Source organism: Trachypithecus francoisi, unplaced genomic scaffold, assembly GCF_009764315.1.
Source record: "Trachypithecus francoisi isolate TF-2019V2 unplaced genomic scaffold, Tfra_2.0 Lachesis_group16, whole genome shotgun sequence".
NCBI lineage: Eukaryota > Metazoa > Chordata > Mammalia > Primates > Cercopithecidae > Trachypithecus > Trachypithecus francoisi.
The window spans coordinates 25,983,827-25,999,298 of record NW_022681461.1 but is presented as its reverse complement, the minus strand read 5'-3'; the positions used below and the strand labels follow the sequence as shown (position 1 = coordinate 25,999,298).

Genomic DNA, 15,472 nt, shown 5'->3' with positions numbered 1-15,472 from the left:
AACGCTGGCAAAAGATCACAACTCTAATTCCTCTATGAAATAAAAAGCAATATTTTAAAAGGAATTTAGAAACCAGGATGGAGAGGAACCTAAGAAAGTCAAAATGGTCACAGCTAACGATCATGCAAACCTAGAAACAACAATAGCATGAAGAAATAGAAATTGTAATCCCTGGTATTACCAGATAATGAAACAAAGTAGGTCTGTAACTTCGAAAAGATCATGCTTCCACTCCTAGGTTTATACATTATAGAAATATATGCACATGTACATTAAGGGATGGATCAAGGAACATTTAAGGAAGCAATTTTATAACAGGTCCAAACTGGAAAGCCACTCAGATGGCCACCAATAAATAAACTGTGGTATATTCATACAACAGAAAATAAACAGCAAAGAAAATGAGCCTCGGCCGGGCACATGGCTTATGTCTGTAATCGCAGAAATTTGGGAGGCTGAGATGGGAGGATCACTTGAGGCCAGGAGTTTTAGATCAGCCTGGTCAATAGAGTGAGACCCCATCTCTATTTAAAATCAAAAAAAAAAAAAAAGAAAAGAAAAGAAAAGAAAATGAGGCAGCACTACATGCAACAATATGAATAGCACTCAATCATGTAACACTGTGCAAAGAAGCCGGACACAAAATATAATATATTGTCAGCTTCCATTTATATAAAGTTGAAAAACAGGCAAACCTAAACTTTAGTAGATCCCAAAATTCAGAAGCATGGCTTCCTTTGGTGGGGAAGAGAGTGATTAATGCATAGCAGAGGGGAGGAAGGGAACTTCTGGGCTGCTGGCAACGTCCTCTTTCTTGACCTGGGTAGTGGCTACACAGGCATCACATTGCGGCAACTCATTAAGCTCTACATTCTTACTTTTTTGTATGTGTATCTCATATTTCAAACACAAAAAGCCAAAAAAAAAAAAAAAAAAAAAAAAACAAGAAACCCTTTGAGGTTTTTGCACATGGAATTCCCTCAGTCTGAAAAAGCTTCCTTCTCCACTGTCTGCACAGCACACTCCTGAACTTCCTTCAGGTCTCTTGCCTTTGGGGAGCCTGTACTGATTCACTAGGCCAATTTAAAGGCTTCTTCTATTAATACTTACACTCCCATTACACCCTGTAACTGCGGCATATCTCACTGTAGGATCATCATCTATTTAGGTCTCTGTTTATCCACTAGATTAACCAAGGGCTCTGAGACAGTGTCCTTTCGTCTAAGCATCCATGGGTATCCAGCACTTAGCATCTCCTAAATATCCCCTACATGAATAAAAGGTATTTCTAAAATGTTACAAACTGTTTTTCTTCACTAATTTTTGTCTTTCTAGCCTGCTCTAGAATTGCTATAGGTAATACCCCATTCCAACAATCTACCATCAAAGGAAAAAATAGTAACTAGATTATCATGGCATGTGGGTTTTGAGGTCCTCTTACTTTTTCCACCACAGATATTCCCTGACTTTACTAAGAGCATCCAGCAGAATTAAAAGTTTCTGTTTTTTAAATGAAATGTTAGGCCGGCTACTTCCCCTAGACTCAGAACTGCATTAGGAAATCATGGTTAATTAGAATATGGCACAACAAGGCTGGGTGCGGTGGTTCACGCCTATAAAGTCAATGTTTTGGGAGGCTGAGGCGGGAGGGTCACTTGAGCAAAGGAATTTGAGACCAGCCTGGGCAACAAAGTGACACACACCCCCCACCTACAAAAAGTGTAAAAATTAGACAGGTGTGGCAGCAACTGTTTGTAGTCTCAGCTACTTGGGAGGCTGAGATGGAAGTATCACTGGAGCCCGGGAGGATGAGGCTGCAGTGAGCTGCGACTGCACCGCTACGCTCCAGCTCGGGCAACAGAGCAAGACCCTGTCTGTAAAAATAAAAATAAAAGGAATAGGGTACGAGAACCATAAATAGCAGAAATGAATTCTACTATCTGGATGGATTTCCTAGCCCTTTAACTTTTTCCTTCCTCATATATGCCAGGGGTCCACAGACCTGTGCCAGTCAAACATGCAGATTCCAATCAGCCTGCAAAGGAGTCCAAAAAAAAAAAAAGAAAAAGAAAAACAGCATATTCTACCCCCTCAGGCTTTTAAGACAGGTTTAGAACTTAGCATGAAATTCTGCCCTAACCTTTAAACTCATAAGTTACCTCAATTAGCCTGAGTTTCATATGATCTTCAGAAGGTAATGAAAGGAGGAAGTATCTTCAGAGGCAAATTATCCTTAAACTGCCTGTTTTTCAGTACCACACTTCTGCTCTCAACTTTTCACAAGCCTGGCACTCCAGTTCACAAAGGGCTTCGTAAACCAAAGCCAAGGAAAACAGCTTTTGTATGCGGTGTCCTATCCTCCAGCCCCATGTCTCAAAGCTAGCAGACATGCAAATGGTACAGTGGCCCTTCTGATGCCTGAGTCATGCTGTGGCTGTGGCTTCTTTCCCCACCCTCACTCTCCTCTCACACAGACACAGGGAAGAAGGTATGCCTACCTGTAGCCCAGTCCTCGGATCAGTTCACTTCCCAACCGTTCCTGGATCATCTGGATGGTTCCTTGTAAGAGGCTTTTAGCGGCTGAATCCCCAACAGCTATGGCAACAATCCGACCTGGATCCTGGAATCTCAGAAACTCCTGAAGCCGCCTGCTCTCATTGTGGTATTCGTGGGTATCAAACCTCTCACTTTCCAAAATTTTGGCCGTGTCTTGGTCAATGACCCTCACATTGAGGCCCCGGGAAAAGTCCTTTTCAAAGGTGTAGGACCCAAAGGGCAAGCCTGAGGAATTCAGGGTCCTTGCCAACAACGTCCACGATGTCTTCCGTGCCCCGTGTAACTCCAGTGTCCCGCCAGCTTCCACACCAATAAACTTTTTGCCAAATATTGGCATACTTTCACCTTCATCTGACTTGCCATACAAGGTAATTGTCGCTTTGGATTTATAGCGGCATTTTTCTGCTCCAATATGAAGCGCCCCACCATCCTGGATCAGGATGTAATGAGTCCTCAGAGTAATATTTCTGGATCCATCTTTATTGTCCCCAAATACAAGCAGTCCTGCAGGGAATACCAACCTGTAAGCCAACTTCTAAATCATCTTTCTGAGATACAAGGAAATAGATTTCACCTTAAGGTAAAAGTACACTTCCGCAATTAAGTCAGAAAAAAGAATTCACTAAGGATCTGCTTAGAAAACTAAAAGAAAAAATGAAGACTTCATATCTTAATATACTCTCAATGCCTATGACTGTGAATTTCAACCCATTCACTTTACAGGTTAAATCATTTCTCTTAAAAATACCTAAGAGCCTACAAATCTGAATCTTATTTTTGTATATGTTTACTCATGTTAACTCTCTCATCACTCTCAGAATTGTGACAAAAATTTAGCTCTGAGAGATCACCTCTCTGGAACTGTTTCCTTGGCTATAAATCAGGGGTCTTGATTTGAGTGATACCTAAGGTCTAAGCTCTTCAATTCTATGGTTATCTCTGGATAAATTCTCTGGTTTTATCTCAGGAACTTTCCAAATCTCCACGGTTGGAGTGATAACCACAAACTAAAGGCTATTCTGCCTAAAAATAGTTTTCTACATAAGGAACATCAAATATCCCCCACATTAAAGAGCAACCTTGCAGTTCCCATAGGCAGGAACCATTACCTACCTCCATCCTGAATGACTATAGAATGCACGGTGGCGTCTGAGGTCAGACGGAGCATATCTCCCTCCTTGATAACAACTTGCTTTGCAGAATCTTGTCCTGGATCCCAGTTCCTGAGACGAGGATTTTGATCTGGGCAATTTTCTATAAACACATTGACATTCCATCCAACCCATTAAAATGCAAGAATAATATAACCAATTCTAAGCACGACCACTATTTGCTGCAGATCTGCAAGAAATGTGCTAACATATGTTGATTTCCTGCCATTAGAACGGAAATCCCACGCCTTCCCACCAGCAGAGAACTGTCTTACCCTTTAATTTCTCATCACATTTCCATATTAAAGTATTACCACAAAACTAAATTGCTAGCATCTAGTTCAGGACAAACTTCACCAAAAAAAAAAAAAAAAAAAAAAAAGTTCCCCTGAATCATCTACTCTGGAAATAAACCAATAGTAAGAGGCAAAATTATACATTCTCCTGGGATTCACACTAGAAAGCTGTTTTAGAAAAGAAAATATGTTCACAACATCCTGGTAAATCAAAAACGAAAATTGCTAAATACATTGATCAGGTCTTCACAAGTTCTTTCCTGTACACAGTGAACAATGGAGTAGGTGCTGATAGTAGCTCTCTCCAAGACTGAGAAACATCGCTATCTTCAGCCATGTGCACCCTCCCACCAAAATGAAAGAAGCAAGTGGCGAAAGACATAACTTCTCATTTTCAGAGATGAGGAAATTACAGGTTAGAGAAACCAAAGGTTACTTAGCAAGCTCAGTGATATGCAAGTTTCCCCTTTTAGAAAATGAGATTATTTACTTGTAGTGTTCCTTTACTGGAATTAGAACTGCCTCTTGAATAGGTATTATAATAACAAAAAAATAAATGTATTTAATTAAAATAGTCATAGCTATTTAATGCATGAAACCTTTAAGGTCTGCCATAATTTTGAAGAGGGGAGAAAAAAAAATCACGCCTTCAATTTTGATCAACCAATGGCCAGGTATTTGTGGAGCATCAATTTATCCACTCTGTACCAGATATTTTAAAATTTATAAAGCATAGAATCAGTTCACATTTCCTCAGAGTTTATATTCAAGCTTTGGAGGGAAAAAACACCACGTATGAAATAATGAAACACTGAACAATATGGTAGTCAGTCGAGATTCAAAAGACCTCAGGCAAAGGAGGCATGGGGCTGGAGTAACTGAGGCAGCTTCATGAACAGGTGACTCGAGACCTGGACACCAAAGGATGGGCAGTATTTAAATAAAAGGATCATGAGAACGTTAGTAAGACAAGTATCCCTTGAGATCCAAGTAGTCCATTTGGTTGCTCAGAATTCCAAGGTGCCTGTATTTAAACTGAGCAAAGGTAGGAATAAGCAAGATATGCTTGAAAACTATATGAAGAGATTCCTTTCATTAAGGTGGAAGGTACACATTTAGGAATAACATGAGAAAAAGTAGAAAGGTAGGGTGCTGCAGAAAGATATGATTCTATACAGAAAAGAAAAATGATTCCTCATTTTGAACTTGCATAACACTAAGGCAAACATCTTCCTGTTTCTGAGCTCGCTCTTAGGTTTATGCTTTCTCTTATTAACCACAGCTAAAATTAGTCTCTCCAGTTATATCCTTGGCAATCATTTCATGGAATTAGTTTTTCTCACAGCAGTATCATAACTGTTGATATGTAATGCTTCTGATAAGTCAATGAGTATCACTATTATACTAAAAACAATCTTTAAGCTTTTCTTCCCATCAAAGAAACAAAAAAACTCTTAAATTTGTTTTGGCTTAATAATGAGGATTCCTTAAACTGTTCTTCTACCTCCCTTTTCCCATAAAACATCTAGCTGAAATTCTCCATAGTGTTATAACAAGCACTGTACCCAGCTACAAAGAAGGAAATCCAGTCTTTTGAGATCTGGAGCCTACTTCAATGGTTATATAATTTTTCTTAATTGTTTTTAATTATTCCCCAGGAAAGCATGCTTCATTAGAACCATCACCAAAAATTCCAGTCTATTTCCTTCCAGCAAAATGCACTTAATGAGAAAATGTGTGGTCTGTACAAAGCACTGAAAAATAGCTCAGCCAGCCCCACCTTCCCAGATACCCACTTGTAGAGCAGTGAGTGTATTATCAAAGTTATGTAACAGCAATAACCACAGTCAAGCTGACCCTGAAATATTTTAGCATACCAGATCTTTCCACTGATGATCTGCACTTATACTGCCAAAATGTGAAACTAAAGAATGTTGATTCAAGGAACCATATCAGCAATGCCCTGTTTTAGATGGAATATGAAAACACCAATCAAAGCCATAGATTTCAGCTCTGATTTCCCACTAGTCTAGCATCCCTTTACTGCAGAATAGATGGGAAGTATGAATCAGCACAGTGAACTTGGTTATTATGAATCAGCATAGAGAACTTGGTTATTCTGCTGGGAAAAGGAGAGCGGATGCGATGGAAATCATGCGATGGAAATCAATGTTATAAGTTCATAATGTGGCCTACTAGTTTGGTCCATAAGGAAATTAATGTGCATATCTCTCTCATTTGAGGTTTATTTTCTTAGAAGTACTAGCACTACCTCTCCCAGAACCTTAACATTTTTTAAATCCCTTAAAAGCACCCAGGAAAACTAAATAATAAAACATTTGTAAATCTTATAAGTAGTAAAATCCCTCTGAACAGTTATAGCCACTTAAGGAAGAATTTAACTTGACAAAAATCTGTTGTAGACTTTGTTCAAAAATGCAGACAAATATGGTACCCAGTCCAGGCTATTAAGAGTCTGCTTCTCTCTTCATAGCCCTGAGCCCTTTGATTTTAGACAGATGGATGGTATTCTTTTATGAGGCAATTCTTTGTTGGTATTCTATTAAGGCTGACTGGCAACCAACTTCTTCAAAACTTTTCAAAATATTGATATATCATTAACTTGAAAAGAAAATACCATTTAAAAAATTAAAATCTCCCTGCATAATATTTAACTATGAAGCAATGATTGATTTTTAGATAAAGGTGTCAGAACTTACACATCCTAAAGGATACTTCCCTTCCAGGATACATATTGTTACTCAAAAATATTTGAAGCTTTTCCTTTGGAACTGCTTCCCAAGCCCATTTCAAGCCACAAACACAAATCTTATTATTTTTAGTCACTTACTCAAAAAAAAAAATCTAATATAGTTCACTACATTTATGACCAAAAAAAAACTTGCAGCCGGGTGCAGTGGCTCACACCTGTAATCCCAGCACTTTGGGAGGCCAAGGTGGGCAGATACCTGAGGTCAGGAGTTCGAGACCAGCCTGGCCAACATGGTGAAACCCTGTCTCTACTAAAAATACAAAAATTAGCCGGACGTGGTGGCACTTGGCTGTAGTCCCAGCTACTCAGGAGGCTGAGGCATGAGAATCATTTGAACCCGGGAGGTCGAGGTTGCAGTGAGCCAAGATCACACCACTGCACTCCAGCTGGGACAACAGAGCAAGACTCTGCCTTAAAAAAAAAAAAAAAAAAAAAACAACTTGCAACAGTCCAAAAATCATACCTACCATAAGAATTTAGTGAAGGTTCTCAAAGCATTTCCAAAAGAGGTGCTCCAAGACCTCCTTGAGCACTGGAACAAAGTGGCACAATGGACAGGAAGAGCAACCATTTAATCATTTGCAACAGATTATTGAACAATTGCTCTCATTCATAAGAAGTGACACTTCATATTACCTAACTGCATATTAGTAAGCTAGGGTCAACTTAATTTTTTTTTTTAAGTATTCTACTATTTCCTTCTCTTTTGTCTTCTAGAATATGTTCAATGTGCATACACACACACACTTACCATCTGGAGCATATTTTGAGGATATTCCTAAAATGATTGCAAGTGCAATAAAAAATGAGAAACTAGTAATAGCAAAACAAATGAAAGTATTTTTGTGTCTCTTTTGCTTTTGACTTTCTCTCTGGGCTTGCTGTTCTTCAGGTGAGAATGCGAAGGTTGCCCGGTCTTCTCGTCTGACGGAGGTAAATTTGGCTGAAGCTTGACTCTTTGGAGGAGGAGGGGGACGCAATGGGACAACCTTCCCTGGAACATAGCCAGATGAGTGACGACTGTTTCCATTCTGAGGTTGGAGGAAAGCAGGGGAGTGTCCCCTGGAATCAGTGGCATACATGATATACTGTTACTGTGAAAAGAAAACAAATTAAACTTCAGTATGTATAAATTCTTTTTAAATTTCATTTATTTATTTATGAGACAGATTTCACTCTTGTTGCCCAGGCTGGAGTGCAATGGCACGATCTCAGCTCGCTGCAACCTCTGCCTCCCAGGTTCAAGCGATTCTCCTGCCTCAGCCTCCCAAGTAGCTGGGATTACAGGCATGTACCATGATGCCCAGCTAATTTTGTTTTTTGTTTTTTTTTTTTAGTGGAGACGGGGTTTCTCCATGTTGGTCAGGCTGGTCTCGAACTCCCAACCTTAGGTGATCTGCCCACCTCAGCTTCCCAAAGTGCTGGGATTACAGGACCATGACCTGCCTTTAATTTCTATTTTTTAGAGACTGGGTCTCACTATGTTGCCCAGACTGAAGTGCAGTGGCATGATCATAGATCACTACAGTCTCGCACTCCTGGGCTTAAGCAATCCTCCTGCCTGAGTCTCCCGGGTAGCCAGGACTACAGGTGCATGCCACGATGACTGGCTAATTTTTAAATTTTTTGTAGAGATGGGATCCTGCCTAGGCTGGTCTCAAACTCCTGAGCTCAAGTGATTCTTCCACCTCAGCCTCACAAAGTGCTGGGATTACAGGTGTGAGCCCCAGTATCCAGCTAGAATGTATGAATCATAAATGGCTTTTAAGTACTGTTTTAATTGTGTTAAATATACCATAAACTTACATTTTAACTATTTTAAGTGTATAATTCAATGGCATTAAGTACATTCACAAAGTTGTGTGACCATCACCACTATCCATTTCCAGAACTTTTTCATCATCCCAAACAGAAACTCTATATTCATTAAGTAACTCTCCATTGTTCCCAGCCTCTGGTAACTATCATAATGATTTCTTGAAAAGATCAAGTCAGCTTACATCCCTGATCTCATAAACCATGTTGACAATCACCTGCGTTACTTGGGCTCTAATGTCACTCCTCCTCAACCCTGCCTGCACGCTATAATCACCTGCTAAGGTGAATGCTCAGTGCGCCACCCCTAAACAATTAAATCAGGATTGCTGTCCCTGGGATCTAAGCAGCTGCAGCCTTTAAAGGCTCTCCAAGTGATTCTCATCTAGGTAAGAGCCGCTGTTCTATGCCAACTGTTCTCAATTTTCAGTGTGCATAAGAATCATCAGAGAAGCTTGCTAAAAACCTAGATTCCTGGCCTCTTTGCCCTGTAATTCTGGCTCAGCTGGTGCAAAGAGGGCCCTGGATTTTACATTTTTAAAAAATATCTCTTGGTGACCCTGAAGCAGGTCACACTTTGAGTATCATTATTCTAAGCTCTTCACATTGAAGCTAAAAGTCCGTGTGTCATGAGGACCCAAAGTGGCCCTAAAAAGTTCCAACAGATAGGCACTCATGTTTGGGTGTTTTAATTTCCCCACTAGACTTACCTGGTGACTAAGTAAGTTAAGTATTACTATCTATGTTATCACTTAACTATATAGACTGTGAATTCATTTAGTGAGAAAGTCTAAAGTCTATCTTACCTCTTTAAATCCTCGAATTTTGTTTGGAAAAACAGACCTTTAAATATTATGGTTAAGATGATAAAAATACCTAACACAATTAGTGCCTTATGTGTATTAATTCATTTAACATATTTAATACAACAAATCTATAAGGTAGATGCCATTACCCCCATTTTACACATGAGAGAAACCGAGGCCCAGAAAGGTTAATTAACTTCCTCAAAGATCACACAGTTCATATAGAGGAGAACCCGGACTTAAACCTAGGTATTTTTACTCTAAAGTTCAGGCTATTAATTTACACCACTGTGTCTTTCCAAACAATCGAAAGGCAAAGAATGAGCTTTGCAAGGGTGTCACTCGAACTCAGAGTGCTGAGTCTGAAAGGCATATTAATCTTCTCAGGAATTCGTCATACAGCAGTTTAAACTATACATGCTTCATTTTTAACAGAAACTTACACATAAAAACAAGGAAATCCTTTTTAATTTTTTACGTTCTCTACAAAGAGCAATTATAAGTTTTTGAATGAAAGAATAAGTTTTGAATGAGACCTTACTCTGCTATTTTACCAAGAGGAAGAAAGGAAGGGAAGGAGGGAAGGAGGGAAGGAGGGAAGGAGGGAGGGAGGGAGGGAGGGAGGGAAGGAGGGAAGGAGGGAGGGAGGGAGGGAGGGAAGGAGGGAGGGAGGAGGGAGGGAAGGAGGGAGGAGGGAGGAGGGAGGGAGGGAGGGAAGGAGGGAGGGAGGGAGGGAGGGAAGGAAAGAAGGAAGGAAGGAAAGAAGGAAGGAAGGAAGGAAGGAAGGAAGGAAGGAAGGAAGGAAGGAAGGAAGGAAGGAAGGAAAGGATTCGTATTGCAATGACTGTGGATAAATATATGGTGTGCCCTATGGCTTCAGAAATATGGTGTTTAACCTCTTACATCCCTTCCTTAATAACTAGAGCGTCTCAGAGTCACCTGACTTCATTCAATACCCTTACAATTAATCCTCTTCATCTTCTGCCAAACAGTGAGTAAGATTCTAGTCATAAAGGTACTTCCAAATTGCTCTAAACTATCAGCAAACCCATTACACACAAAATAGTCATTAGAGAAGCCATCAGCAAGCAATTCCCAGGACCCAAACGACCTGGAAATTAATGGGGGCAAAAAGAGAATCTCATCAGGAACTGATGCTGATTTTACACGGGGCAAAGAACATTCTTAGAGTCTGTGTGTCTGTCAAAAACACTTGGTTTGTGGGGTTTGATTTCTGAACAAAAGTAATTATTTAGATGAAGCTCAAGCTTCATGACAAAAGAAAAACACCGCCATTCAAGGTGCTATTGAAGAACTGCTGCATGTGCCAAGCAGCAGACCAAAATAATGGAGACATCCTGCTGAACAAATGAAAGAGTACAATAAAGACCCCGTTATGATCCTCTCTGAACAAAGAAAGGGCTGTAGTAGGTATTCTTGAGTGTCAGCTCACCAGGGTGGGAGGGGAATCACAGCCCTAATCTGCTCTGAAAGGGAGTAGGAATCTTTTGTTTCTGAGGCTGCAATCATCTGATACCTTATTGTTTCAGGGTGAGAAAGGTTGTTATTACTTAACAGGCTGGTGGGGGCTGGGGTCTTTGGTGGGAGATGATGGGTCTCCAGATGTACCCACAATAAAACAAAAGTCATGAGAGGCTAAATGAAGTCACCAGCCTACTGGGAATAATTTGTGTCTTCATGGTCAAAAAATGGATCCCAACATGAAAATTCAGATGGCATCTGCCACAAACTAAAGTGGCCAATAAATCAAAAATAAGCATGGTTGTGTTTTTCCTATAAAGCTCCTGTACAACATATATGTGTGTGTGTATATACATGTCCTGAATCCATTACCTCTATTTTATTGAAAAACATGTAAATGTATAAGCAGCAAATACAAGATTATTTTCCTAAGAGGTAATATAGTGTTGTGCCATATATTAGAAAAAAATAACAAAAAAAAATCATACGTTAAACAGCTCCCTCAATGTATTGATTTTTAAAAATATAAGTTACAAATACATCGCTTTAGGATTTCACTTTATGTTTGTGGATTTACTTCAGGCATAATATTATGTATTAATTACTTAAAAATACATTGACTGATAATTATAGATGTAAATTATTCGTGGAAAAAACTGGCATTTCATTCATTCAGTATGCTAATTGTGAGCTCTTGCTATCATTCGAGGATTATGGTAGGAACTATGCGGTATACAGAAAAAAGATTGACAGCATCCCTAAGAAATGCACTTCCTAAATTCAATTTTAAATCACTTGTTTGGACAGCATGTTCTCACTCATAGGTGGGAATAAACAATGAGAACACTTGGACACAGGGCGGGGAACATCACACACCAGGGCCTGTCGTGGGGTAGGGGAAGGCGGGAGGGATAGCATTAGGAGAAATACCTAATGTAAATGACGAGTTGATGGGTGCAGCACACCTACATGGCACATATACCCTAGGACTTAAAGTATGATAATAAAAAAAATTTTTTTAAAGAAATAAAATAAATCACTTGTTTGGAAGGCAAGTGAAATTGAACAAGTTTCCCAGGCTATCTCAAAAATGGCTGTTCAATCTGTAAAACTGCTAGTACTTGTGTTTGGGGTCCTGAGAACAAAAAAGGGGTCTATCAGGAGAAAGACAATGAGGATTTTTCTCTGGCTTTCAAGGCAAACTTAGGTGCCATTTTAATAATTTCACTGCAGGCCAGTATTTCACTTTAATACTCAGTTTGTATCACATGTTGTTTTTTTAAATGGTTGTATTTCTAGTAGAAAACACATGCTATGAAGAAGGAGCACATGAGTACTTTATGACACATTTTTAGACCAACTACAGACTGTGACAACACCTAAAATAAGACAGATAATCCAAAATGGGGATAATCTAAGTCATTCATATTATAATTGGAAATGTACTCCACAAAGCTTTTAAAGTATAATTTTTGGTATTTAGATATTCCCTGAGAGAGTCATTTTGCGAGTATTTATTTACTGGATTATAAAAATTAGTAGCCCAAAAACTGCACAGGCCATTTAGGCAAATATTAAATTAGATAATAAAGAAATTACTAAGACTATGAAAACATATCAACTTAAAATATACAAATGCTGCAAAAAAAAGAAAAAATCCTGGAAAAACATACGCATTCCAAAAAGTACCTAGTACTGTTGTCTAATTCTCAGTTGCCCCCACAAAAAGATACCTTAAAAACTCACTGTTATTTTAAATTAAATTATTGGAAAAAAAAAAAAAACCTGGTATATTATCTCAAAAGCAGTTCAAAGTGGGAGAGACTTGTATATTTGGTAAGAGCATACACTTTATTTGGTAATAAATTACAGTAACTAAACACAGAAAGCAATTATTTTGAGATTTCAGTAACATTAAAGGAAATCATGCTTTTTTTAAACCCATAAATAGAGGCATGATTTTGGCCAAGCAAGGTGGTCATATCTGTAATCTCAGTGCTTTGGGTGGTCAACATGGGAGGACTGCTTGAGGCCAGGAATTCAAGACCAGCCTGGGAACCCAGTGAGACACCCTGTCTCTACATAAAAAATGTAAAAAATTAAAATAAAAAATTAAATTAGCTGGGTGTGGTGGTTCAATGCCTGTAGCTAGCCCTAGCTACTCAGGAGGCTGAGGCAGGAGGATTTGCGTGAGCCCAGTAGTTCAAGGCTTCAGTGAGCCATGAATGAACCACTGCAGCCCAGCCTGGGCGACAGAGCAAGACTCTCTCTTTTTTTTTTTTTTTTTGCGGTCTTTCATACTAGTTTATTTAGGGGTTCCATTTTCACTCCTCAATAGATTTGATGTATTTCTCATATGCTTCTTCACTCATAAGTTCATCTAGTTCTGAAGGGTTACTCAGTGTCATCTTGATCAGCCAACCATCTTCATAACAAGATTTGTCAAAGACTCTCTTAAAACAAAAACAAAAACAAAAGGAGGGGTATAATTTTAATACAATTGAGCTATTCTCATTTAATGCTTTCAAACACTGCACTATTTCATCCATGAACCCTTCTCAAGTTCCCATAAATTAGCAGGGCACAATGACTCACACTTGTAATCCCTGTACTTTGAGAGGCAGAGGCAGGAGGATCGCTTGAGCGCAGGAATTCAAGACTAGCCTGGGCACATAGTGAAACTATCATCTCTACTAAAAACCAAAAACATTAACTGGGCATGGTGGCATGTGCCTTTAGTCCTAGCTACTCACGAGACTGAGGCATGAGGATCACTACTTGAGCCTGGGAGGTGAAGGCTACAACAAACTTTGACTGTACCGCTGTACTCCAACCTGGGCAACACACCAAGACTGTGTCTCAAAAAAAAAAACAAAACAAAACAAAACCTTTTACAGGATCATCTCACTTTTTGCCTTATGTTTCAGTTAATTTATGTACTTGTCCATCTGCAGCAGACCATAAGCCTCTTGAGACCAGGAGTGATTGGTATTCTTGCAAAAGCTTACATACAGTACATACTCAACAGATGATTGTTGAATTTAGATCACAAATTCCTGCCAAGGAATTAGGCGAAAATGCTATACATATATATATACACACACACATATATATATACACACACACACACGTGTATATATATATACACATACATATATATACACACACATATGTAGTTATTGGGAAGGAGACAAACAAATGGTTGGAAAAATTAAGTCCACTTTCATTCAGAAATCAATTTGGTTTTGTGTAAGCATGCTCCCAAAGAATCTCTTGAACTACAGATTCCTCTCTCTCTTTCTCTTTCTCTCTCTCTCTCTCACTCACATACACACACACACACACACACACACAAAGAAATTTCCTATTTAATCCTTGTTTGACATCCTTGAGGCTCTGGGAAATCTGACTAATTTCTATATCAGTTTCTCTGATTCAGGAGAAAATTGAGAACAATACTACTTAAAGCAAAAAAAGTCTATGTGTTAATTTTTATAAAATGCCATTCTAGTATGAAAACTAATAGGTGACTAAAAGGTATTATTAACAACTGCAGGAAGCAATTCTAAAGAGCAGCAAACTACCTAGATAAATTCAACCTTTCACAATATTTTGTAATAGTTTTAACTACATATTATGAAATGCAGTAGGCACACAGAAAAAAAGAAACATTCCACTTCACTTTATATTGTTATGTTGACAGCCATTAAATGCTGTGATCAAAGAGAACGGCTTCTCAATACAGAGAAAGCGGCAGCAGTTCAAAACTAGTAGGAGCTCTTTAAAAGGGCTTTTAATGTTCTTTCAGCTGCTGAGATGTTAATATGCAAGACAAAGGTACTTATCACTTACATGGTGGTTGAGGACACTTGCCCCCTAGGCTATATCATCAGTCCCCCCCCCCAAATAATCTAGCCCTTCCAACCCAGTGCAGAGAAGGTCCCACAGCCACACAGTCCAAGAAGTGCATATTGGTCCCATCATCCCCTCATATTGAACAACTAACGAAAATACAATACTTTTGATTCATTTAAGCTCTTTCAAATCACGCCAAGGCTTTTTAAGAGAACTAATTTTTGAATGGAAGATTCAGGCTTGTGGGAATAGCCAAGAAGTTGGCACGATCTAATCAAGTCGGTTTTTTTTTGATCAAGGACATAATTTTTTAAACAATATTCAACCTAAGGGTCAAGTTACAATTTTTGCTTTCCAAGAGTTTCAGTACAACTGGCCAAAATTTGGCTAAGAACAGTTTTTCTTTTACTAAGCTCTTGGAAGCTCTTTCTAACATATTCACTAGTATATCCAAAAAGGAAAAACATGCAGCAAAAAGTAAAAAGAGGAGTGAGCATGAATTATCATGAAAACAGATGTTACTATAATTATTTGTACTTCTGACCTAATAAAATATTTAACCAGATTCTAACTGCCTTGAATTTGCAATTAATAATTGCACATTCCCAACCTCCTACTTTCAGGAGAACAACACAACAAAGAATAACTATCAGGGATCACCATTTAGATCTTCTGGTTTGGTTTGGTTTGGTTTGAGGGGAAGCAGGGTTAGGGCGTTTCATTTAGTTTTGTTTTAGA

The 15,472-nt window shown here is 38.8% G+C and overlaps 1 protein-coding gene across 2 annotated transcripts in view; it reads right to left on the bottom strand.

Moving 5' to 3' along the window:
• The window catches only part of CEMIP2 (cell migration inducing hyaluronidase 2), an 86,465-nt gene that overhangs the window by 59,050 nt on the left and 11,943 nt on the right, over positions 1 to 15,472 (bottom strand). For both annotated transcript variants that reach the window (XM_033237110.1, XM_033237109.1), the window contains exons 2-4: positions 7,528 to 7,870; positions 3,670 to 3,810; positions 2,499 to 3,060 (exon numbers count right to left, since the gene is read on the bottom strand). In XM_033237110.1, coding sequence (XP_033093001.1) covers positions 2,499 to 3,060; positions 3,670 to 3,810; positions 7,528 to 7,858 — 1,034 coding nt within the window. In that variant the 5' untranslated portion in view covers positions 7,859 to 7,870. The remainder of the gene's footprint in view (positions 1 to 2,498; positions 3,061 to 3,669; positions 3,811 to 7,527; positions 7,871 to 15,472) is intronic.